Consider the following 26,952-nt stretch of genomic DNA (forward strand, 5'->3'; position numbering starts at 1 on the left):
GATAGGACACTATGTACAATCTACTCATCTCCTCCTGCTCTATAACATGCTGCCTGTAGATAGGACACTATATACAATGGGCTCAGCTCCTCCTGCTTTATAACATGCTGCCTGCAGATAGGACACTATGTACCATCTCCAAAGCTCCTCCTGCTCTATAACATGCTGCCTGCAGATAGGACACTATGTACAATCTGCTCAGCTCCTCCTGCTCTATAACATGCTGCCTGCAGATAGGACACTATGTACCATCTCCAAAGCTCCTCCTGCTCTATAACATGCTGCCTGCAGATAGGACACTATGTACAATCTACTCAGCTCCTCCTGCTCTATAACATGCTGCCTGCAGATAGGACACTATGTGCAATGGGCTCAGCTCCTCCTGCTTTATAACATGCTGCCTGCAGATAGGACACTATGTACAATCTGCTCAGCTCCTCCTGCTCTATAACATGCTGCCTGCAGATAGGACTCTATATACAATCTGCTCAGCTCCTCCTGCTCTATAACATGCTGCCTGCAGATAGGACACTATATACAATGGGCTCAGCTCCTCCTGCTTTATAACATGCTGCCTGCAGATAGGACACTGTGTACCATCTCCAAAGCTCCTCCTGCTCTATAACATGCTGCCTGCAGATAGGACACTATGTACAATGTGCTCAGCTCCTCCTGCTCTATAACATGCTGCCTGCAGACAGGACACTATGTACAATCTGCTCAGTAATATCTATCATGCATCTCATACATAAATCTCCTTGCACATTCTGTATGTGTGCAGCATCACATGGGCGGCAGGGCTTTGCTGTGATTTCTGGATGTTGCCTGTAGCTGACACTTTGTTTCCTCTTTTCCAGCGGATACTCCTATTGAGGAATTTAACCCCACACCTGCCTTCCCTGCCCTGCAGTACCTGGAGTCTGTGGATGAGGATGGAGTGGCTTGGCAAGCCGGCCTGAGGACTGGAGACTTCCTGATAGAGGTAGGTTCTTATATTCAGGACAGTCATACGTTATACTACTCCTGCTTGCTGTATGTTGTGCTCTGTGGCTGTTGTGCAGGGAGCCCGGCCTCCTGCAGGTTGCTTAGTGTCGCAGAAATGGATGAGGCTTGTATTGTGGCATGCTGGGACTTGTAGTGCAGCTCCTGTCACACAGTTATAATGTAGTCTGTATACTTACAGTCTGTCGGATCTGTAGTGGAGTATAAGGATTATTGTTCTGTCCTCTAAGCAGGCAGGGGCGGTACATTCACTAGTCGCCCATGGGATGCTGTGCTGAGGCATCATGGGATTGATGACAGACAGATCTAGCAGTTTGGATGGTGACTCTGCTGTCAGGGGAGGATGGCTGAGCGGCTACTTGATGATTGGGTCAGTTTGGGGGTTTTCCTGGCACTGAGTTTTACAACAGGAGCCTGAGCCTTTTGACTCTTGTGAGCGAGCTCTCTGCCTGTCCTGAAATACTCTGCGCTGCGGCAGAATCCATCTACTTCTGCTCCCTCTTCATTCTTGCATCATTTGCAGCCCTTGTCCTTACTACCTTAGACAATGACTACCCGCTGGACATTGCTTCTCCTCACACTTTCTAGGACCCTGCAATTTCTTAACTAATCAGAAGAGCTGTCAGGTCACTGCTCCCCACATAATCAGAACACTCCTCCTCTGTGGTCCTACAGAGCCGCCCCCATGACAGAATGGTACAGCCCTCCTCATGTAATGATACAGCCCTCCTCATGTAATGGTACAGCCCTCCTCATGTAATGGTACAGCCCTCCTTATGTAATGGTACAGCCCTCCTCATGTAATGGTACATCCCTCCTCTCCACCATGAGAGATCAGGTCACTGCTCCCCACATAATCAGAACACTCCTCCCCTGTGGTCCTGCTGAGCCGCCCACCTGACAGAATGGTGCGTCCCTCCTAATGTGATGGTACAGTCCTCCTCATGTAATGGTACAGTCCTCCTCATGTAATGGTACAGCCCTCCTTATGTAATGGTACAGCCCTCCTTATGTAATGGTGCGTCCCTCCTCATGTGATGGTACAGTCCTCCTTATGTAATGGTGCGTCCCTCCTCATGTGATGGTACAGTCCTCCTCTCCACCATGAGAGATCAGGTCACTGCTTCCCACATAATCAGCGCAGTCCCCTCCTGCTGCTTCAGATGATTCTTCTCAGGAGGAAGAGATCTAGACAAACACTTGTTCAAGATTTACAAAACCTGCTCCAGGATCGGCGCTGTGCAGGGTGCTCTGCGAGATGCTCTGCGCGATGTCCTGCGAGATGCTCTGCGCTCTCACCCAGGGGGATTTTTGGAGACCAGAAGAAAGTTTCTCTTTTCCATTTCACTTATTTCATAATTAATGAGGAGGTTTCCCTGTTTCTATTAATTATGTGATTTCTTGTCTCATTGAGTGGACGCAGGTTTGCGGCGTTGAAGGGGAGCTCCTCCACCGCCGCTCTGCTCCACCACCGCCGCTCAGCTCCTCCGCCGCCGCTCAGCTCCTCCGCCGCCGCTCTGCTCCTCCGCCGCCGCTCTGCTCCTCCGCCGCCGCTCTGCTCCTCCGCCGCCGCTCTGCTCCTCCGCCGCCGCCGCTCTGCTCCTCCGCCGCCGCTCTGCTCCTCCGCCGCCTCTCTGCTCCAGCGCCGCTCTGCTCCACCACCGCCGCTCAGCTCCTCCGCCGCCGCTCAGCTCCTCCGCCGCCGCTCAGCTCCTCCGCCGCCGCTCTGCTCCTCCGCCGCCGCTCTGCTCCTCCGCCGCCGCTCTGCTCCTCCGCCGCCGCTCTGCTCCTCCGCCGCCGCTCTGCTCCACCGCCGCCGCTCTGCTCCACCGCCGCCGCTCTGCTCCACCGCCGCCGCTCTGCTCCACCGCCGCCGCTCTGCTCCTCCTCCGCCGCCGCTCTGCTCCTCCGCCGCCGCTCTGCTCCTCCGCCGCCGCTCTGCTCCTCCGCCGCCGCTCTGCTCCTCCGCCGCCGCTCTGCTCCGCCGCCGCTCTGCTCCACAGCCGCTCCGCTCCACCGCCGCCGCTCCGCTCCACCGCCTCCGCTCCTCCGCCGCCGCTCCGCTCCACCGTCGCTCCGCTCCACCACCGTCGCTCCGCTGCACCGTCGCTCCGCTCCGCTCCACCGCCTCTCTGCACCGTCGCTCCGCTCCGCTCCACCACCGTCGCTCCGCTCCGCTCCACCACCGTCGCTCCGCTCCACCACCGCCTCTCCGCTCCACCGCCTCTCCGCTCCACCGCCGCTCCGCTCCACCGCCTCTCCGCTCCACCGGCTCTCCGCTCCACCGCCTCTTCGCTCCATCGCCGCTCCGCTCCATCCCGGCTCCGCTCCACCGCCTCGCCGCTCCACCGCCTCGCCGCTCTCCGCTCCACCGCCTCTCCGCTCCACCGCCGCCTCTCTGCACCACCGCCGCCTCTCTGCACCACCATCGCTCTGCTCCACCGCCGCTCTGCTCCATCTCTCTTCTCCACCGCCGCTCTGCTCCATCACTCTGCTCCACCGCCGCTCTGCTCCATCACTCTGCTCCACCGCCGCTCCGCTCCACCACCGCTCTGCTCTGGGTTTATTTTAATTTCAACTGATTGATACATTTCTCACTTTAGATGCATTGGGGCTCTGAAGCTGAGGTCACACTTGACAGATACTATACATGACTTTTACCTAGGTAGAATCCGAACGCAGCCTAAATATAAGGATCGGGATAAGCCTTTAAAGTTTGGCGGAGAGTCTTGGAAGTTTCCACTGAAGATTGTTTCTTGAGTTTGTGCCAATAATATCATAACTCATTATATAAATCCTAAAGAAATGAAAGAAATGTTCACCATTTCCCTGCCGCTACATAAGATACAATTAGAATTTTTAAAGAAATCTCCCATCATAATTGATCCTGATAAATCCGGTAATATCTGTTATCAATGGCCCCCTTCCTGCTAAAACTAATTTTTTAAATATATTTATGCAAGCTCTGGGGGTGTTACCAGAGCCCCTCCGTGCTGTAGCTTCACAGGCTGCTACACTGTGCAGGAGCGCTTTCCCCCTTCCACTGTGTGAGATTACATCAAGCAGAGGTGGGGGGGGGGCGGTGTAAGAGAGCAGAGGTAGAGGATGTGACACAGTATCAGCTAGTGAAGCTGCAACACAGAGGGGCTCAGGTAACCCATAACGCAACCCATAGTGCTTCTGGGTTATTAGTATGATTTTTAGAAGAGGGGAGGCCATGTATATCACATATAAGCAGATCCCACAGTCCCGGTGCCTGGATCTATGAGTAATGTCCCTGGTTTATCAGGATGGATTCTGATGGGAGATTTCGTTTGACTTATTATGGCGCCACCTGGTGTCTAGAATCTAATAGTTTGCACGACCACCTCTGTACGGGGATCTGGTGGACACACGTACTCAGTCACCAGGGCTGGGCAACCATTAGAAATAGCTTTTTTGCCTGCTAGTCAGGACAGGAGCAGAACCTCTGCAGCAGTGAGTGGGCTTATATTTTGGGATTACGTCCCACGTGTCCCCTGTCGAAATCCCTGGAGGACCTTTATACCTCCTCCCGTTGCATCTCTGTGCAACAAATCCCCTGTTACTCCCCTGTATGTCCCCATGTCTATATATATAGTTATGTATTTTATATTATATACATAGTTATAGTTTTGTACGTTATATACATAGTTATACATAGAATTCCGTAGCCAGGAAAGGGTTACATCGTTAATTCCACTGGCAGCCAATTAGCGGCTGATTTAATGGCTAATAGGAACATGGGCAGACGAGATGGGGCCATGTGGTTCTGCCTCATCCGCTTCTCTTATACAATTAACCAGTTCAAGCCTTTCCAATATGGCCGCCCTCCTGGCGGAGACAGCTTAGGTTTCCATGGAGACCGCAGCAGTCATCGTGGACCCTGAATTTAGCTTCTCAGATGCTCGGATAAGAAAATAGTTGATATTCAGCGCAGTGAACATAAAGGGGGATTAAGAGGGGGTGGGCACACGGCGCCGAACATACGGGGAGCGCCTGGCGCCAATGTGGCCAGTAATTGGTTAATCTGTAGAATCTGCTGCGCCACGTTCTGTAGGGAAGCTCCTCACACGCAGAGAGATGTAGCAGAGCCGGGGGCGCTCCCAGTCAGGGCATGCTGGGACTTGTAGTTTCTTCACCAAGATGCCAATCACGTATCCGTGAAGAGCGGTGGCATCCCAGTGATCAGACCCCCCACCTGGGCCCCTGGCCATCGGACCCCCCACCTGGGCCCCCGGCCATCGGACCCCCCACCTGGGCCCCCGGCCATCAGACCCCCCACCTGGGCCCCCGGCCATCAGACCCCCCACCTGGGCCCCCGGCCATCAGACCCCCCACCTGGGCCCCCGGCCATCGGACCCCCCACCTGGGCCCCCGGCCATCGGACCCCCCACCTGGGCCCCCGGCCATCGGACCCACCACCTGGGCCCCCGGCCATCAGACCCCCCACCTGGGCCCCCGGCCATCAGACCCCCCACCTGGGCCCCCGGCCATCAGACCCCCCACCTGGGCCCCCGGCCATCAGACCCCCCACCTGGGCCCCCGGCCATCAGACCCCCCACCTGGGCCCCCGGCGATCAGACCCCCCACCTGGGCCCCCGGCCATCAGACCCCCCACCTGGGCCCCCGGCCATCAGACCCCCCACCTGGGCCCCCGGCCATCAGACCCCCCACCTGGGCCCCTGGCCATCAGACCCCCACTTGGGACCCTACCGGATCAGCTTTTCGGCTGAATTCAATCTAATATGTACAGATGACCTTAGGCCGTGGAGTATGATGGAAATTGTTTTGCTAAAGTTTAGAAAATATTATGTTATAAGTCATAACATCTAGTGAGCGTCCAATCACATGCCTCAAATAAAAGAAACATTTGAGGTAAAACTGATACATTGTATCTGGGTCACTGGCTACAGCCAGTGTTATGTATAGTCCCCAAGATGTGTAATCAGACCTCACACTGCTGTGCTCTGTGCTCTCTGCAGCCAGTGTTATGTATAGTCCCCAAGATGTGTAATCAGACCTCACACTGCTGTGCTCTGTGCTCTCTGCAGCCAGTGTTATGTATTGTCCCCGGAGAGATGTGTAATCAGACATCACACTGCTGTGCTCTGTGCTCTCTGCAGCCAGTGTTATGTATTGTCCCTGGAGAGATGTGTAATCAGACCTCCCACTGCTGTGCTCTGTGCTCTCTGCAGCCAGTGTTATGTATTGTCCCTGGAGAGATGTATAATCAGACCTCACACTGCTGTGCTCTGTGCTCTCTGCAGCCAGTGTTATGTATTGTCCCTGGAGAGATGTGTAATCAGACCTCACACTGCTGTGCTCTGTGCTCTCTGCAGCCAGTGTTATGTATTGTCCCTGGAGAGATGTGTAATCAGACCTCACACTGCTGTGCTCTGTGCTCTCTGCAGCCAGTGTTATGTATTGTACCTGGAGAGATGTGTAATCAGACCTCACACTGCTGTGCTCTGTGCTCTCTGCAGCCAGTGTTATGTATTGTCCCTGGAGAGATGTGTAATCAGACCTCACACTGCTGTGCTTTGTGCTCTCTGCAGCCAGTCTTATGTATTGTCCCTGGAGAGATGTGTAATCAGGTATCACACTGCTGTGCTCTGTGCTCTCTGCAGCCAGTGTTATGTACTGTCCCTGGAGAGATGTGTAATCAGACCTCACACTGCTGTGCTCTGTGCTCTCTGCAGCCAGTGCTATGTATTGTCCCTGGAGAGATGTGTAATCAGACCTCACACTGCTGTGCTCTGTGCTCTCTGCAGCCAGTGTTATGTATTGTACCTGGAGAGATGTGTAATCAGACCTCACACTGCTGTGCTCTGTGCTCTCTGCAGCCAGTGTTATGTATTGTACCTGGAGAGATGTGTAATCAGACCTCACACTGCTGTGCTCTGTGCTCTCTGCAGCCAGTCTTATGTATTGTCCCTGGAGAGATGTGTAATCAGGTATCACACTGCTGTGCTCTGTGCTCTCTGCAGCCAGTGTTATGTATTATCCCTGGAGAGATGTGTAATCAGACCTCACACTGCTGTGCTCTGTGCTCTCTGCAGCCAGTGTTATGTATTGTACCTGGAGAGATGTGTAATCAGACCTCACACTGCTGTGCTCTGTGCTCTCTCCAGCCAGTGTTATGTATTGTCCCTGGAGAGATGTGTAATCAGACCTCACACTGCTGTGCTCTGTGCTCTCTGCAGCCAGTGTTATGTATTGTCCCTGGAGAGATGTGTAATCAGACCTCACACTGCTGTGCTCTGTGCTCTCTGCAGCCAGTGCTATGTATTGTCCCTGGAGAGATGTGTAATCAGACCTCACACTGCTGTGCTCTGTGCTCTCTGCAGCCAGTGTTATGTATTGTCCCTGGAGAGATGTGTAATCAGACCTCACACTGCTGTGCTCTGTGCTCTCTGCAGCCAGTGTTATGTACTGTCCCTGGAGAGATGTGTAATCAGACCTCACACTGCTGTGCTCTGTGCTCTCTGCAGCCAGTGTTATGTATTGTCCCTGGAGGGATGTGTAATCAGACCTCACAATGCTGTGCTCTGTGCTCTCTGCAGCCAGTGTTATGTATTGACCCTGGAGAGATGTGTAATCAGACCTCACACTGCTGTGCTCTGTGCTCTCTGCAGCCAGTGCTATGTATTGTCCCAGGAGAGATGTGTAATCAGACCTCACACTGCTGTGCTCTGTGCTCTCTGCAGCCAGTGTTATGTATTGTCCCTGGAGAGATGTGTAATCAGACCTCACACTGCTGTGCTCTGTGCTCTCTGCAGCCAGTGTTATGTATTGTCCCTGGAGAGATGTGTAATCAGACCTCACACTGCTGTGCTCTGTGCTCTGTGCAGCCAGTGTTATGTATTGTCCCTGGAGAGATGTGTAATCAGGCCTCACACTGCTGTGCTCTGTGCTCTCTGCAGCCAGTGTTATGTATTGTCCCTGGAGAGATGTGTAATCAGACCTCACACTGCTGTGCTCTGTGCTCTCTGCAGCCAGTGTTATGTATTGTCCCTGGAGAGATGTGTAATCAGACCTCACACTGCTGTGCTCTGTGCTCTCTGCAGCCAGTGTTATGTATTGTCCCTGGAGAGATGTGTAATCATACCTTTCTGTATGTTGTTATTACTGTGATGTATGGATTTACATTGCAGGATTGTAGCTTGTCCAAGTGTCCTGGAGGAGTGTCCTCACACTGCTGTGCTCTGTGCAGCCAGTGTTATGTATTGTCCCTGCAGAGATGTGTAATCACACAATTGTGTATGTTGTTAGTAGCAGCAGGACTGTGATAAATGGATTTTATATTCCATAGTTGTAGCTCCTGCACATGCACAGGAGGGGGGGCTGACCTCACACAGCTGTGCTCTGTGGTCTCTTCATACACACTGCTCCATATTGCTACTGCTCTGAGTAACTACTGTAGTAATGAAGCAGAAAGGAGCCTGATCGCACAGCATCACCTGATGTCTACTATGGATTATAGAAAGATATGAGACCTATAGATACAGGACTGATCCGCAGAGACCCCCGAGGTCGGACCCCCCACTAGACAGTATGTGTAGAGCATAAACCACTGGTAGAAGTGACTACAGGACTGTGGGTATCCGGTCACCGGCCATTGTGACTGTGGGGTCAGAGGTCGCTATGCCGCTACTTTTTGTACTTGCTATTGGTTCGGCTTATGAAATGTTACTGATTGTTCCCTCGCTGGAGACCCCCCGTTAGTTAGCTATCCCCCCCTGGTAGGACCACACGTGCTGGTGGGACACACGTTATTGGATCTGGTGCTCTGTACATCGCTACGGAATAGGTTGTCTCTACAAGAGGTGGGCATCTTCCCTCTTACAGTAAATGGGTCATGAGGGAGGAGTCTGCAAGTGACATTTAGTAACAAACCATTTAGAGTGGCAAAAATTTCACAAAAAGAAAATGTCCCTTACGTGTCGTCGCGGTCCGTGTCATGTGTCACCAACTTCTTTCCTATACACCTATATACACACACCTGGTACATATACATCATATCATTGCACTTACAGTATAAACACCCCATAAACACACATACAGTATATACACCATATAGACATGTAGCACATACACTATATACACCATATAGACATGTAGCACATACACTATATACACCATATAGACATGTAGCACATACACTATATACACCATATAGACATGTAGCACATACAGTATATACACCATATAGACATGTAGCACATACACTATATACACCATATAGACATGTAGCACATACACTATATACACCATATAGACATGTAGCACATACAGTATATACACCATATAGACATGTAGCACATACACTATATACACCATATAGACATGTAGCACATACACTATATACACCATATAGACATGTAGCACATACACTATATACACCATATAGACATGTAGCACATACAGTATATACACCATATAGACATGTAGCACATACACTATATACACCATATAGACATATAGCACATACAGTATATACACCATATAGACATGTAGCACATACACTATATACACCATATAGACATGTAGCACATACACTATATACACCATATAGACATGTAGCACATACACTATATACACCATATAGACATGTAGCACATACACTATATACACCATATAGACATGTAGCACATACACTATATACACCATATAGACATGTAGCACATACACTATATACACCATATAGACATGTAGCACATACACTATATACACCATCCTATCACCATCGTATTCTGCGGTTTTATTACTTTGGGGCTCATTCACTTACCCGTCCGCTGTAGATCACACTCCGTGCATTGTCCGTGTATAATGCCCTGCGAGTCACTAAGAACGTGCGCCCCATATCTGTCGCTCAGGTCCGCACCACAATCCCAGCGCAGACGCTTGTTACATACCTGTGCAAGCCGTGAAATCCTGGAAAAGGCGCACAGTCTCCTGTGACATCTCTAGGTCCTTGTGTGACATCTCTAGGTCCTTGTGTGACATCTCTAGGTCCTTGTGTGACATCTCTAGGTCCTCAGGTGACATGTCTAGATCCTCAGGTGACATGTCTAGATCCTCAGGTGACATGTCTAGGTCCTCAGGTGACATGTCTAGATCCTCAGGTGACATGTCTAGATCCTCAGGTGACATGTCTAGATCCTCAGGTGACATGTCTAGGTCCTCAGGTGACATGTCTAGGTCCTCAGGTGACATGTCTAGATCCTCAGGTGACATGTCTAGATCCTCAGGTGACATGTCTAGATCCTCAGGTGACATGTCTAGGTCCTCAGGTGACATGTCTAGGTCCTCAGGTGACATGTCTAGGTCCTCAGGTGACATGTCTAGATCCTCAGGTGACATGTCTAGATCCTCAGGTGACATGTCTAGATCCTCAGGTGACATGTCTAGATCCTCAGGTGACATGTCTAGGTCCTCAGGTGACATGTCTAGGTCCTCAGGTGACATGTCTAGGTCCTCAGGTGACATGTCTAGGTCCTCAGGTGACATGTCTAGATCCTCAGGTGACATGTCTAGGTCCTCAGGTGACATGTCTAGGTCCTCAGGTGACATGTCTAGATCCTCAGGTGACATGTCTAGATCCTCAGGTGACATGTCTAGATCCTCTGGTGACATGTCTAGATCCTCTGGTGACATGTCTAGGTCCTCTGGTGACATGTCTAGGTCCTCTGGTGACATGTCTAGGCCCTCGGGTGACATCTCTAGGCCCTCGGGTGACATCTCTAGGCCCTCGGGTGACATCTCTAGGCCCTCGGGTGACCTCTCTAGGCCCTCGTGTGACCTCTCTAGGCCCTCGGGTGACATCTCTAGGCCCTCGGGTGACATCTCTAGGCCCTCGGGTGACATCTCTAGGCCCTCGTGTGACCTCTCTAGGCCCTCGTGTGACCTCTCTAGGCCCTCGTGTGACATCTCTAGGCCCTCCTGTCTATAGGTTCCCTATAGATGTAATACGAGTGACAGGGTCATGTTACTGAGGGAGCAGATATTCCTGCAGAAACCATCAGTAGGAGATTCGGTTCCTCTGTTGATCCTCCTGGCATTTCCCTCATAGACTGACAGGAGCCGCTCCCCGCGCTGTGTGAGTGACTAGTGACGCCCCCTACTGGTGACCGCCAGAAGTAAGGCACAGGTGGCAGGAGTAAGGTAAGGCCTGTGATTATGAGGAGTCATTCGTTATCGGGGTATTGTCTGCACCCCCTCATTACCTCACTGGGGCGTCATGTGACACAGGATGTATGCACCCCCGAGCCCCCCGCTGGAGGGGGTCATGTGACTCCTGGACCCTCACATCTCGCTCCTGACACAGAAATGTAATTTGTGATTTGTACTCCCTCCTCTGTCACAGTTTTCAGTGATACCAGCACCTGAGGCACCAATAAAGCAGAAAATAGTCCCAGGTAGCGCTGTCACTATAAAATACCTCTGTGCACAGCAAGTCCTGGGCTGTCTGGGACTGCAGGAAGATACCGGGAGTCATCTCTGGTGATGACCTGAGTGCCCACAGAAAGGGCTCCGAGTGCCACCTCCACCACCAGTGCCATAGGTTAGCCATCACTGCAATATAGTATTTACCTATTACACCCATTGCCTAGTGACGGAGCGTTGCTAAGTAACTGCTGCATGGCACGTAGCGTGCCGCCACCGTCTCCCCGCTCTAGTAGGCTTTATATCTGTGCTCCTAGGGATGCAGGGGTCCGAGGGGATGTCTGGATCCATACACCACAACACCTGCAGCCACAACAGTCACATCATTTGGTAACTTTGTTTCTTCTGGCGGAATGTTCCATTATTGTACAGTCCAGGCGGCTCCCCCTCTGGGTGACTACCAGTCCCTTGTCCCAGGACCTTCTCTCTGCCTTCCCACCCACAGTGATTGGTCCCCCTGTGTTATGATGTCACAGTGATTGGTCCCCCTGTGTTATGATGTCACAGTGATTGGTCCCCCTGTGCTGTGATGTCACAGTGATTGGTCTCCCTGTGCTGTGATGTCACAGTGATTGGTCCCCCTGTGTTATGATGTCACAGTGATTGGTCCCCCTGTGCTGTGATGTCACAGTGATTGGTCCCCCTGTGCTATGATGTCACAGTGATTGGTCCCCCTGTGTTATGATGTCACAGTGATTGGTCCCCCTGTGCTGTGATGTCACAGTGATTGGTCCCCCTGTGTTATGATGTCACAGTGATTGGTCCCCCTGTGTTGTGATGTCACAGTGATTGGTCCCCCTGTGTTATGATGTCACAGTGATTGGTCCCCCTGTGCTGTGATGTCACAGTGATTGGTCCCCCTGTGTTATGATGTCACAGTGATTGGTCCCCCTGTGCTGTGATGTCACAGTGATTGGTCCCCCTGTGTTATGATGTCACAGTGATTGCTCCCGCTGTGTTATGATGTCACAGTGATTGCTCCCCCTGTGTTATGATGTCACAGTGATTGGTCTCCCTGTGTTATGATGTCGCAGTGATTGGTCCCCCTGTGTTATGATGTCACAGTGATTGGTCCCCCTGTGTTGTGATGTCACAGTGATTGGTCCCCCTGTGTTATGATGTCACAGTGATTGGTCCCCCTGTGCTGTGATGTCACAGTGATTGGTCCCCCTGTGTTGTGATGTCACAGTGATTGGTCCCCCTGTGTTGTGATGTCACAGTGATTGGTCCCCCTGTGTTGTGATGTCACAGTGATTGGTCCCCCTGTGTTGTGATGTTACAGTGATTGGTCCCGCTGTGCTGTGATGTCACAGTGATTGGTCCCGCTGTGCTGTGATGTCACAGTGATTGGTCCCACTGGGTTATGATGTCACAGTGATTGGTCCCCCTGTGTTATGATGTCACAGTGATTGGTCCCCCTGTGCTGTGATGTCACAGTGATTGGTCCCCCTGTGTTGTGATGTCACAGTGATTGGTCCCCCTGTGTTGTGATGTCACAGTGATTGGTCCCCCTGTGTTGTGATGTCACAGTGATTGGTCCCCCTGTGTTGTGATGTTACAGTGATTGGTCCCCCTGTGCTGTGATGTCACAGTGATTGGTCCCGCTGTGCTGTGATGTCACAGTGATTGGTCCCACTGGGTTATGATGTCACAGTGATTGGTCCCCCTGTGTTATGATGTCACAGTGATTGGTCCCCCTGTGCTATGATGTCACAGTGATTGGTCCCACTGGGTTATGATGTCACAGTGATTGGTCCCCCTGTGTTATGATGTCACAGTGATTGGTCCCGCTGTGCTGTGATGTCACAGTGATTGGTCCCCCTGTGTTATGATGTCACAGTGATTGGTCCCCCTGTGTTATGATGTCACAGTGATTGGTCCCCCTGTGCTGTGATGTCACAGTGATTGGTCCCCCTGTGCTGTGATGTCACAGTGATTGGTCCCCCTGTGCTGTGATGTCACAGTGATTGGTCCCCCTGTGTTATGATGTCACAGTGATTGGTCCCCCTGTGCTGTGATGTCACAGTGATTGGTCCCCCTGTGTTATGATGTCACAGTGATTGGTCCCCCTGGGCTATGATGTCACAGTGATTGGTCCCCCTGTGTTATGATGTCACAGTGATTGGTCCCCCTGTGCTATGATGTCACAGTGATTGGTCCCCCTGTGTTGTGATGTCACAGTGATTGGTCCCGCTGTGTTATGATGTCACAGTGATTGGTCCCCCTGTGCTGTGATGTCACAGTGATTGGTCTCCCTGTGCTGTGATGTCACAGTGATTGGTCTCCCTGTGCTGTGATGTCACAGTGATTGGTCCCCCTGTGTTATGATGTCACAGTGATTGGTCCCCCTGGGCTATGATGTCACAGTGATTGGTCCCCCTGTGTTATGATGTCACAGTGATTGGTCCCCCTGTGCTATGATGTCACAGTGATTGGTCCCCCTGTGTTGTGATGTCACAGTGATTGGTCCCCCTGTGTTGTGATGTCACAGTGATTGGTCCCCCTGTGTTGTGATGTCACAGTGATTGGTCTCCCTGTGTTATGATGTCACAGTGATTGGTCCCCCTGTGTTGTGATGTCACAGTGATTGGTCCCCCTGTGTTATGATGTCACAGTGATTGGTCCCCCTGTGCTGTGATGTCACAGTGATTGGTCTCCCTGTGCTGTGATGTCACAGTGATTGGTCCCCCTGTGTTGTGATGTCACAGTGATTGGTCCCCCTGTGTTGTGATGTCACAGTGATTGGTCCCCCTGTGCTGTGATGTCACAGTGATTGGTCTCCCTGTGTTATGATGTCACAGTGATTGGTCCCCCTGTGCTGTGATGTCACAGTGATTGGTCCCCCTGTGCTGTGATGTCACAGTGATTGGTCTCCCTGTGCTGTGATGTCACAGTGATTGGTCCCCCTGTGCTGTGATGTCACAGTGATTGGTTTCCCTGTGTTGTGATGTCACAGTGATTGGTCCCCCTGTGCTGTGATGTCACAGTGATTGGTTTCCCTGTGCTGTGATGTCACAGTGATTGGTTTCCCTGTGTTGTGATGTCACAGTGATTGGTTTCCCTGTGTTGTGATGTCACAGTGATTGGTTTCCCTGTGTTGTGATGTCACAGTGATTGGTCCCCCTGTGCTGTGATGTCAGTGATTGGTCCCCCTGTGCTGTGATGTCACAGTGATTGGTCCCCCTGTGTTATGATGTCACAGTGATTGGTCCCGCTGTGCTGTGATGTCACAGTGATTGGTCCCGCTGTGCTGTGATGTCACAGTGATTGGTCCCCCTGTGCTGTGATGTCACAGTGATTGGTCCCCCTGTGCTGTGATGTCACAGTGATTGGTCCCCCTGTGCTGTGATGTCACAGTGATTGGTCCCCCTGTGCTGTGATGTCACAGTGATTGGTCCCCCTGTGCTGTGATGTCACAGTGATTGGTCCCCCTGTGCTGTGATGTCACAGTGATTGGTCCCCCTGTGCTGTGATGTCACAGTGATTGGTCCCCCTGTGTTATGATGTCACAGTGATTGGTCCCCCTGTGTTGTGATGTCACAGTGATTGGTCTCCCTGTGCTGTGATGTCACAGTGATTGGTCCCCCTGTGCTGTGATGTCACAGTGATTGGTCTCCCTGTGTTATGATGTCACAGTGATTGGTCTCCCTGTGTTATGATGTCACAGTGATTGGTCCCCCTGTGCTATGATGTCACAGTGATTGGTCCCCCTGTGTTATGATGTCACAGTGATTGGTCCCGCTGTGCTGTGATGTCACAGTGATTGGTCCCCCTGTGCTGTGATGTCACAGTGATTGGTCCCCCTGTGCTGTGATGTCACAGTGATTGGTCCCCCTGTGCTGTGATGTCACAGTGATTGGTCCCGCTGTGCTGTGATGTCACAGTGATTGGTCCCCCTGTGCTGTGATGTCACAGTGATTGGTCCCGCTGTGCTGTGGTGTCACAGTGATTGGTCCCGCTGTGCTGTGGTGTCACAGTGATTGGTCCCCCTGTGCTATGATGTCACAGTGATTGGTCTCCCTGTGTTATGATGTCACAGTGATTGGTCCCGCTGTGCTGTGATGTCACAGTCATTGGTCCCCCTGTGTTATGATGTCACAGTGATTGGTCCCCCTGTGTTGTGATGTCACAGTGATTGGTCCCGCTGTGCTGTGATGTCACAGTGATTGGTCCCGCTGTGCTGTGATGTCACAGTGATTGGTCCCCCTGTGTTGTGATGTCACAGTGATTGGTCCCCCTGTGCTGTGATGTCACAGTGATTGGTCCCCCTGTGCTGTGATGTCACAGTGATTGGTCCCCCTGTGTTGTGATGTCACAGTGATTGGTCTCCCTGTGCTGTGATGTCACAGTGATTGGTCCCCCTGTGCTGTGATGTCACAGTGATTGGTCCCCCTGTGCTGTGATGTCACAGTGATTGGTCCCCCTGTGCTGTGATGTCACAGTGATTGGTCTCCCTGTGCTGTGATGTCACAGTGATTGGTACCCCTGTGCTGTGATGTCACAGTGATTGGTCCCCCTGTGTTGTGATGTCACAGTGATTGGTCTCCCTGTGTTATGATGTCACAGTGATTGGTCCCCCTGTGCTGTGATGTCACAGTGATTGGTCCCCCTGTGCTGTGATGTCACAGTGATTGGTCTCCCTGTGCTGTGATGTCACAGTGATTGGTCCCCCTGTGCTGTGATGTCACAGTGATTGGTCCCCCTGTGCTGTGATGTCACAGTGATTGGTCTCCCTGTGTTGTGATGTCACAGTGATTGGTCCCCCTGTGCTGTGATGTCACAGTGATTGGTCCCCCTGTGCTGTGATGTCACAGTGATTGGTCCCCCTGTGCTGTGATGTCACAGTTTAGCGTCCTGCGGTCCTGGCTCTGTGTCAGGCCCATGCTGCTGTCATATTGTACTGTGTGTGGTAAAGCCTCTAAGCTTCTTTCTATGATAATCCACTGCTATAGACGCGGCTTTAATTAACTTTCCCCTTAATCTTCACTACTCTTAGGGTTTGTAGATAAGATGCGATGGGTCTGAATTATCATATAATCTGATGAATGGGGTCACCTCGATTCCAGGCGGGCGATCCCCATATCATAAGGAGGACAGGAGGAGCATGGGTCATGGGGGGGCAGGGCTGTCACAGTAACCCTGCACCCACTACCTCTGTGCTCCCCAACCCTGCACCTACTACCTCTGTGCTCCCCATCTCTGCACCCCGCTACCTCTGTGCTCCCCATCTCTGCACCCCGCTACCTCTGTGCTCCCCATCTCTGCACCCCGCTACCTCTGTGCTCCCCATCTCTGCACCCCGCTACCTCTGTGCTCCCCATCTCTGCACCCCGCTACCTCTGTGCTCCCCATCTCTGCACCCCGCTACCTCTGTGCTCCCCATCTCTGCACCCCGCTACCTCTGTGCTCCCCATCTCTGCACCCCGCTACCTCTGTGCTCCCCATCTCTGCACCCCGCTACCTCTGTGCTCCCCATCTCTGCACCCCGCTACCTCTGCGCTCCCCATCTCTGCACCCCGCTACCTCTGCGCTCCCCATCTCTGCACCCCGCTACCTCTGCGCTCCCCATCTCTGCACCCCGCTACCTCTGCGCTCCCCATCTCTGCACCCCGCTACCTCTGTGCTCCCCATCTCTGCACCCCGCTACCTCTGCGCTCCCCATCTCTGCACCCCGCTACCTTTGCGCTCCCCATCTCTGCACCCCGCTACCTCTGCGCTCCCCATCTCTGCACCCCGCTACCTCTGCGCTCCCCATCTCTGCACCCCGCTACCTCTGCGCTCCCCATCTCTGCACCCCGCTACCTCTGCGCTCCCCATCTCTGCACCCCGCTACCTCTGCGCTCCCCATCTCTGCACCCCGCTACCTCTGCGCTCCCCATCTCTGCACCCCGCTACCTCTGCGCTCCCCATCTCTGCACCCCGCTACCTCTGCGCTCCCCATCTCTGCACCCCGCTACCTCTGAGTTCCTCATCTCTGCACCCCGCTACCTCTGTGCTCCCCATCTCTGCACCCCGCTACCTCTGCGCTCCCCATCTCTGCACCCCGCTACCTCTGTGCTCCCCATCTCTGCACCCCGCTACCTCTGCGCTCCCCATCTCTGCACCCCGCTACCTCTGTGCTCCCCATCTCTGCACCCCGCTACCTCTGTGCTCCCCATCTCTGCACCCCGCTACCTCTGTGCTCCCCATCTCTGCACCCCGCTACCTCTGTGCTCCCCATCTCTGCACCCCGCTACCTCTGTGCTCCCCATCTCTGCACCCCGCTACCTCTGTGCTCCCCATCTCTGCACCCCGCTACCTCTGCGCTCCCCATCTCTGCACCCCGCTACCTCTGCGCTCCCCATCTCTGCACCCCGCTACCTCTGCGCTCCCCATCTCTGCACCCCGCTACCTCTGCGCTCCCCATCTCTGCACCCCGCTACCTCTGCGCTCCCCATCTCTGCACCCCGCTACCTCTGCGCTCCCCATCTCTGCACCCCGCTACCTCTGCGCTCCCCATCTCTGCACCCCGCTACCTCTGCGCTCCCCATCTCTGCACCCCGCTACCTCTGTGCTCCCCATCTCTGCACCCCGCTACCTCTGCGCTCCCCATCTCTGCACCCCGCTACCTCTGTGCTCCCCATCTCTGCACCCCGCTACCTCTGTGCTCCCCATCTCTGCACCCCGCTACCTCTGTGCTCCCCATCTCTGCACCCCGCTACCTCTGCGCTCCCCATCTCTGCGCTCCCCATCTCTGCACCCCCCATCTCTGCACCCCGCTACCTCTGTGCTCCCCATCTCTGCACCCCGCTACCTCTGCGCTCCCCATCTCTGCACCCCGCTACCTCTGCGCTCCCCATCTCTGCACCCCGCTACCTCTGTGCTCCCCATCTCTGCACCCCGCTACCTCTGAGTTCCTCATCTCTGCACCCCGCTACCTCTGTGCTCCCCATCTCTGCACCCCGCTACCTCTGTGCTCCCCATCTCTGCACCCCGCTACCTCTGTGCTCCCCATCTCTGCACCCCGCTACCTCTGTGCTCCCCATCTCTGCACCCCGCTACCTCTGTGCTCCCCATCTCTGCACCCCGCTACCTCTGTGCTCCCCATCTCTGCACTCCGCTACCTCTGTGCTCCCCATCTCTGCACCCCGCTACCTCTGCGCTCCCCATCTCTGCACCCCGCTACCTCTGTGCTCCCCATCTCTGCACTCCGCTACCTCTGCGCTCCCCATCTCTGCACCCCGCTACCTCTGCGCTCCCCATCTCTGCACCCCGCTACCTCTGTGCTCCCCATCTCTGCACCCCGCTACCTCTGAGTTCCTCATCTCTGCACCCCGCTACCTCTGTGCTCCCCATCTCTGCACCCCGCTACCTCTGTGCTCCCCATCTCTGCACCCCGCTACCTCTGTGCTCCCCATCTCTGCACCCCGCTACCTCTGTGCTCCCCATCTCTGCACCCCGCTACCTCTGTGCTCCCCATCTCTGCACCCCGCTACCTCTGTGCTCCCCATCTCTGCACTCCGCTACCTCTGTGCTCCCCATCTCTGCACCCCGCTACCTCTGCGCTCCCCATCTCTGCACCCCGCTACCTCTGCGCTCCCCATCTCTGCACCCCGCTACCTCTGCGCTCCCCATCTCTGCACCCCGCTACCTCTGTGCTCCCCATCTCTGCACCCCGCTACCTCTGTGCTCCCCATCTCTGCACCCCGCTACCTCTGTGCTCCCCATCTCTGCACCCCGCTACCTCTGTGCTCCCCATCTCTGCACCCCGCTACCTCTGTGCTCCCCATCTCTGCACCCCGCTACCTCTGTGCTCCCCATCTCTGCGCTCCCCATCTCTGCATCCCCCATCTCTGCACCCCGCTACCTCTGCGCTCCCCATCTCTGCACCCCGCTACCTCTGCGCTCCCCATCTCTGCACCCCGCTACCTCTGCGCTCCCCATCTCTGCACTCCCCATCTCTGCACCCCGCTACCTCTGCGCTCCCCATCTCTGCACCCCGCTACCTCTGCGCTCCCCATCTCTGCACCCCCTGTTCCCTGTTCATGCTCAGTATTTTGGATACAGAGATAAGACCCCCAGTGCTATCCCTGCTGCTGTCATGTAGCCACATTTGCGCTCTGTAGATTTCCTTGCTGGGGGAGGGGATGACTTTATATTGTGACTAGAGATGCTCTATAAATAAAGGATGAAAAGTGACGCCATCCCCTGCTGAAATATCCTCATGCCTGATGTGTACAATGGGTGACTCTCCCTCCTCGCCTGTCATGGCCTCCCATGTGACGTCTAATCCTTTATAGCCGGTGAGCGGAGCAGATATATCAGCACATAGGGCAGCAGTGAAAGGGTTAATGTTACTCTTCCTTCCTGGGGCAATGCTGGGATTAGTGGTACCTCTCCGTCTGCCCTGGTTGTCCTGATCACAAAGATGAGGAGAGGATACAGAGAATGGCGGAGCTTTCCTGCTGCACGGTTCTCCTTAGGATCCAGCAGAACCAGTGAGTGTTACTCTAGTGGATCAGTGTCAGAGAAGTGGAGGGCGAGGTCTGAGTGACTATTTGTAACCTCTCTTCTTCATGTTTTCTGCCTCCTCCTCATTCTGTAATCCTAGTAATCATCCTGATGAGCACAGAGCACAGCAGTGTGAGGACATTCCCCCAGTGAACTTTAAGAAGCTGCAATCCTGGAACATAAATCCATATATCACAGTTCTGCTGCTACTAACAGCATACACACAGGTCTGATTACACATCTCTCAGGGGAAATCTCCCAACTTTCTGCTGAGAGCACAGAGCACAGCAGTGTGAGGCTTGATTGCACATCTCAGGGTCACAGCTGCTGACAGTTTCTCTTTTTGGTCACTGCTGGGAGTGATACTCATTATAGGGCCTGGTGTAGGTAGGTACCCGGACGTATCCCATGTGATGTGTACATTACACTGGCGGCCGAGCAACTACAGGACACGAGGATGTGACCCAGCGCAAACCACGTGGTAACTCACAGCAACCGTATCCTAGTAACAAACCTTGCACCTTGTCACTAGCTGGGATGTAAAATGCGAGGAGACAGCTGCTGCAGCCTCTAATCCAGAGCAGCAATGCTCAAGGACACACGGGGTTAACCCCTTGTCTGCACAAATGCTAAAACATGCATCAAACTTCATGTCTGAGAGCACAATGCTAGGGAGGGGGTGACGGAGGTCAACGCCAGCTCAGACAGTCCTCATACGTATGGACCCCCATAGCAGCCTCCTCTATACATATGGATCCCCATAACACCACCCCTATGCATATGGACCCCTCCCCTATACGTATGGACCCCCATAGAAACCTCCTCTATACGTATGGACCCCCATAGCAGCCTCCTCTATACGTATGGACCCCCATAGAAACCTCCTCTATACGTATGGACCCCCATAGCAGCCTCCTCTATACGTATGGACCCCCATAGAAACCTCCTCTATACGTATGGACCCCCATAGAAACCTCCTCTATACGTATGGACCCCCATAGCAGCCTCCTCTATACGTATGGACCCCCATAGCAGCCTCCTCTATACGTATGGACCCCCATAGCAGCCTCCTCTATACGTATGGACCCCCATAGCAGCCTCCTCTATACGTATGGACCCCCATAGCAGCCTCCTCTATACGTATGGACCCCCATAGCAGCCTCCTCTATACGTATGGACCCCCATAGCAGCCTCCTCTATACGTATGGACCCCCATAACACCACCCCTATGCATATGGACCCCTCCCCTATACATTTGGACCCCCATAGAAACCTCCTCTATACATATGCCTCCCTCATAGAATTGCCCCTATGCATATGGACCCCATGGCTCCAGCTCAGGACGATGGGTGTAGTTTTCCTTTAATAAGCCCCTCGTATAGATTATTGGCGCACCCCGGTTATGTGGGGGATGTACTGCGCCACAGCGTGTGGCAGAGCTCTATGTACTGTATATAGGGTAAGGCTGGTGACCTGGATCTGTATGGTAAGTGGCGGAGCGGGGGCTGGGGGCGGGGGCTTCGTGTATTTTTAGCGCAGAGACGCCCCTCACGGCAGCTGCGCCTCTACATACAACTCTGATTAGTCTCTTCTCTGAGCTTTTTCCCATATAATAGTATAAAGACCCCGGGGGGCTGCACACAGGGGGGGTAAGGTGCACTGCACATAGTCACGGGTGGGGGGGCGCTGCACACAGGGGGGATAAGGTGCACTGCACATAGTCACGGGGGGTATGGGATTGCACACAGTCACACGCTGGGGGGGCGCTGCACACAGTCACACGCAGTGGGGGGGTAAGGTGCACTGCACACAGTCACGGGTGGGGGGGCGCTGCACTCAGTCACACGCTGGGGGGGCGCTGCACGCAGTCACACGCAGTGGGGGGGTAAGGTGCACTGCACACAGTCACGGGTGGGGGGGCGCTGCACTCAGTCACACGCTGGGGGGGCGCTGCACGCAGTCACACGCTGGGGGGGGCGCTGCACGCAGTCACACGCTGGGGGGGGCGCTGCACGCAGTCACACGCTGGGGGGGGCGCTGCACGCAGTCACACGCTGGGGGGGGGCGCTGCACGCAGTCACACGCTGGGGGGGGGCGCTGCACGCAGTCACACGCTGCTGGATTCCCCATAAAACTATTTCACACAATTTCTGTCACAATCTTCTGTAACAGAAGCTTTTCCAAGAAATAACTGGGAATGGGGAACACGCTGCCGATATTGTCTCACGTCGAGGGTGTAATTAACCCTGCGTGATCCAGGTGTGCGGAGTATTAGGGTAAGACGACTGTATAACAGGATCCTCAGAGGGAGACGCCAATCATCATCATCATCATCATCATCATCATCATCAGGCGCAACTTTCCTGAGGTTTAACTTTACTTCTCCACGTTACATGGAAACACGGAATTATAAATGGATACAATCCTCCCAATGATGGGGACAATATGTCAGGGCATTAGGGGTCACCCGGCCGCCACCTTGTCTCCCTACAGGGCAGGGCATTAGGGGTCCCCCGGCCGCCACCTTGTCTCCCTACAGGGCAGGGCATTAGGGGTCACCCGGCCGCCACCTTGTCTCCCTACAGGTCAGGGCATTAGGGGTCACCCGGCCGCCACCTTGTCTCCCTACAGGTCAGGGCATTAGGGGTCACCCGGCCGCCACCTTGTCTCCCTACAGGCAGGGCATTAGGGGTCACCCGGCCGCCACCTTGTCTCCCTACAGGCAGGGCATTAGGGGTCACCCGGCCGCCACCTTGTCTCCCTACAGGTCAGGGCATTAGGGGTCACCCGGCCGCCACCTTGTCTCCCTACAGGCAGGGCATTAGGGGTCACCCGGCCGCCACCTTGTCTCCCTACAGGCAGGGCATTAGGGGTCACCCGGCCGCCACCTTGTCTCCCTACAGGCAGGGCATTAGGGGTCACCCGGCCGCCACCTTGTCTCCCTACAGGCAGGGCATTAGGGGTCACCCGGCCGCCACCTTGTCTCCCTACAGGCAGGGCATTAGGGGTCACCCGGCCGCCACCTTGTCTCCCTACAGGTCAGGGCATTAGGGGTCACCCGGCCGCCACCTTGTCTCCCTACAGGCAGGGCATTAGGGGTCACCCGGCCGCCACCTTGTCTCCCTACAGGCAGGGCATTAGGGGTCACCCGGCCGCCACCTTGTCTCCCTACAGGTCAGGGCATTAGGGGTCACCCGGCCGCCACCTTGTCTCCCTACAGGTCAGGGCATTAGGGGTCACCCGGCCGCCACCTTGTCTCCCTACAGGCAGGGCATTAGGGGTCACCCGGCCGCCACCTTGTCTCCCTACAGGCAGGGCATTAGGGGTCACCCGGCCGCCACCTTGTCTCCCTACAGGTCAGGGCATTAGGGGTCCCCCGGCCGCCACCTTGTCTCCCTACAGGCAGGGCATTAGGGGTCACCCGGCCGCCACCTTGTCTCCCTACAGGCAGGGCATTAGGGGTCACCCGGCCGCCACCTTGTCTCCCTACAGGCAGGGCATTAGGGGTCACCCGGCCGCCACCTTGTCTCCCTACAGGCAGGGCATTAGGGGTCACCCGGCCGCCACCTTGTCTCCCTACAGGTCAGGGCATTAGGGGTGACTTGTTCCCGTGGACCTCGGCCGCCGTTGTGTGAAGTTTTTCTTCTTTTCCTGGTGGATTATTACGTGCGCCTAATCCCCGGACACAGATGTGAGGAAGAAATCTGTGGATCTGAGGTCCGGACATCTGGAGACTCCTCATACACATCCCCATCCATCACTGGAAATCACCAGATAAGGGAAAAGTGATTACAGCTGTGAGCAACGCGTCATTAATTCCCCACTAATAACAGCAGGCAGAATGTTATAGAGCAGGAGGAGCTGAGCAGATTGTACATAGTGTCCTATCTGCAGGCAGCATGTTATAGAGCAGGAGGAGCTGAGCAGATTGTACATAGTGTCCTATCTGCAGGCAGCATGTTATAGATCAGGAGGAGCTGAGCAGATTGTACATAGTGTCCTATATGCAGGCAGAATGTTATAGAGCAGGAGGAGCTGAGCAGATTGTACATAGTGTCCTATCTGCAGGCAGCATGTTATAGAGCAGGAGGAGCTGAGCAGATTGTACATAGTGTCCTATCTGCAGGCAGCATGTTATAGAGCAGGAGGAGCTGAGCACATTGTACATAGTGTCCTATCTGCAGGCAGTATGTTACAGAGCAGGAGGAGCTGAGCACATTGTACATAGTGTCCTATCTGCAGGCAGCATGTTATAGATCAGGAGGAGCTGAGCAGATTGTACATAGTGTCCTATCTGCAGGCAGCATGTTATAGAGCAGGAGGAGCTGAGCAGATTGTACATAGTGTCCTATCTGCAGGCAGCATGTTATAGATCAGGAGGAGCTGAGCAGATTGTACATAGTGTCCTATCTGCAGGCAGCATGTTATAGAGCAGGAGGAGCTGAGCAGATTGTACATAGTGTCCTGTCTGCAGGCAGCATGTTATAGAGCAGGAGGAGCTGAGCAGATTGTACATAGTATCCTATCTGCAGGCAGCATGTTATAGAGCAGGAGGAGCTGAGCAGATTGTACATAGTGTCCTATCTGCAGGCAGCATGTTATAGAGCAGGAGGAGCTGAGCAGATTGTACATAGTGTCCTATCTGCAGGCAGCATGTTATAGAGCAGGAGGAGCTGAGCAGATTGTACATAGTGTCCTATCTGCAGGCAGCATGTTATAGAGCAGGAGGAGCAGAGCAGATTGTACACAACGGGGGGCATTTACTATGGCGTTTCCACCAGTTTTGTGGCGCTCTCACTGCATGTTCTGCTCTCCGACCTATTTATTAGCTGGCGGCGCCAGAAAAAAATGACTTTTTTCCGCCTGTTCGGACTCTTCTCCAAAAAGGGGCGTGGCTTTGGCGGAGTGGAAACTCAGACACAATTAATATGTGTCGCAGCCATTTTTGGGCGCTGTAAACTGGCGGAAAGTAGACCAAAAGAAATTTGGTCTAGGAGGAGCACAAAACCGTGCTATTGCACTGTTCCTGTTCTCCGACTGTTGGACACATTTCTGGGGCTCGGGACAGATTTTGGTCCCACGGACAGAAAATGGTCTCAGCGCAGAAATGTATCTGCACATCTCCACAATATTAAATGTGTATCTTCTTTCCGAGAGCAGGTCAGTAACAAAGCCAGAGCGATTGTGCCGGTGCACTGTGTGGCAGAGCGGTGGTGCCGGTGCAGTGCGTGTGGCAGAGCGGCGGTGCCGGTGCAGTGCGTGTGGCAGAGCGGCGGTGCCGGTGCAGTGCGTGTGGCAGAGCGGCGGTGCCGGTGCAGTGCGTGTGGCAGAGCGGCGGTGCCGGTGCAGTGCGTGTGGCAGAGCGGCGGTGCCGGTGCAGTGCGTGTGGCAGAGCGGCGGTGCCGGTGCAGTGGGTGTGGCAGAGCGGCGGTGCCGGTGCAGTGGGTGTGGCAGAGCGGCGGTGCCGGTGCAGTGCGTGTGGCAGAGCGGCGGTGCCGGTACAGTGCGTGTGGCAGAGCGGCGGTGCCGGTGCAGTGCGTGTGGCAGAGCGGCGGTGCCGGTGCAGTGCGTGTGGCAGAGCGGCGGTGCCGGTGCAGTGCGTGTGGCAGAGCGGCGGTGCCGGTGCAGTGGGTGTGGCAGAGCGGCGGTGCCGGTGCAGTGGGTGTGGCAGAGCGGCGGTGCCGGTGCAGTGGGTGTGGCAGAGCGGCGGTGCCGGTGCAGTGCGTGTGGCAGAGCGGCGGTGCCGGTGCAGTGCGTGTGGCAGAGCGGCGGTGCCGGTGCAGTGCGTGTGGCAGAGCGGCGGTGCCGGTGCAGTGCGTGTGGCAGAGCGGCGGTGCCGGTGCAGTGCGTGTGGCAGAGCGGCGGTGCCGGTGCAGTGCGTGTGGCAGAGCGGCGGTGCCGGTGCAGCGTGTGGCAGAGCAGGGGTTCTGTTACAGTGTGTAGCGCTGGGAGAAGAATGCAGGAAAGCCATAGAGTAAATGACGGTGTGAGAAGTTCATGGTAATAACGAGTTACTATGGCAACTAAGTCCCCTCTCGTTATACTTCAGTCCATTTCCCATCTTTTGATGTTCCGTGTTTTCAGAGGGAAGGATCAGACATTCCTCCTGGCGACGTCATATTATTCTCCCCACATGACAGGACAGGACGCGTGTGACATGATGAGGCTGCGGCCCGCAGGATCCTTCCTCCTTATCCCGCTCCAGGCCCCCTGATCCCTCAGGAATGCACATTGGGATCGGGGGGCTCCGGCGGCCCCCCTGTAATCACTGTGTAATCTCTATACACGGATCAGCGTCTCCAGGTCTCACAAATAACCCTCCATGTGCCTGACATAGCACCAGCTCCAACTCCAACACCATGACCCAGTTTTCATAGTCACATAACAGTCAGGGGTGAGGGGGATGGGGGGCGCCCACCGCAGGGGCAAGTATAATCTGTTACCTACAACAGGAGCAGCTCCTGCGGTGCCAGGATTTATAGGGACATGATCCTCCTAGGATCCATAGATAGTTATTGCGGAGACTCGACCCATTGTAAGGGAGAGATCCAGCCCATTTATACTGAGTAATAGTCCATTAGTCCCATTGAGATCCAGTAACAGCGCAGCATAAGTCATATCTGGTATCACAGCCCTGACCCAATCCTTATCACTAGCAGCGCCGGTACTGAATAAAGAGGAGCAGGGAGACTGGATACAGCCCATAGCCAAAGGCAGCGCATGAGACGGTACCTGCAACTCAGTGCCCTGGTAAGATGGGGGAGTCTGGGAGTCTCTGACAGTTACAATTATAAAATATACAGTTCCGACTTACATACAAATTCAACTTAAGAACAAACCTACAGAAGCTATCCTGTACGTAACCCCGGGACTGCCTGTATTCTTAATCAACCTTACATAATAACAGCCTCCTAGCAACATCATATGGACACAAATGTTACATAATTGCATTCCCCTGATAGTATATTTTTGGTCTGACTCGCTCTTATAGTT

General features: G+C 54.3%; 1 protein-coding gene across 5 annotated transcripts in view; it reads left to right on the forward strand.

Moving 5' to 3' along the window:
* SHANK2 (SH3 and multiple ankyrin repeat domains 2) overlaps positions 1-26,952 on the forward strand; it is a 166,456-nt gene that overhangs the window by 56,996 nt on the left and 82,508 nt on the right. For all 5 annotated transcript variants that reach the window (XM_072119097.1, XM_072119095.1, XM_072119096.1 and 2 more), the window contains exon 4: positions 858-982. In XM_072119097.1, coding sequence (XP_071975198.1) covers positions 858-982 — 125 coding nt within the window. The remainder of the gene's footprint in view (positions 1-857; positions 983-26,952) is intronic.

This window comes from Engystomops pustulosus, chromosome 7 (assembly GCF_040894005.1).
Source record: "Engystomops pustulosus chromosome 7, aEngPut4.maternal, whole genome shotgun sequence".
NCBI classification, from domain to species: Eukaryota; Metazoa; Chordata; class Amphibia; order Anura; family Leptodactylidae; genus Engystomops; species Engystomops pustulosus.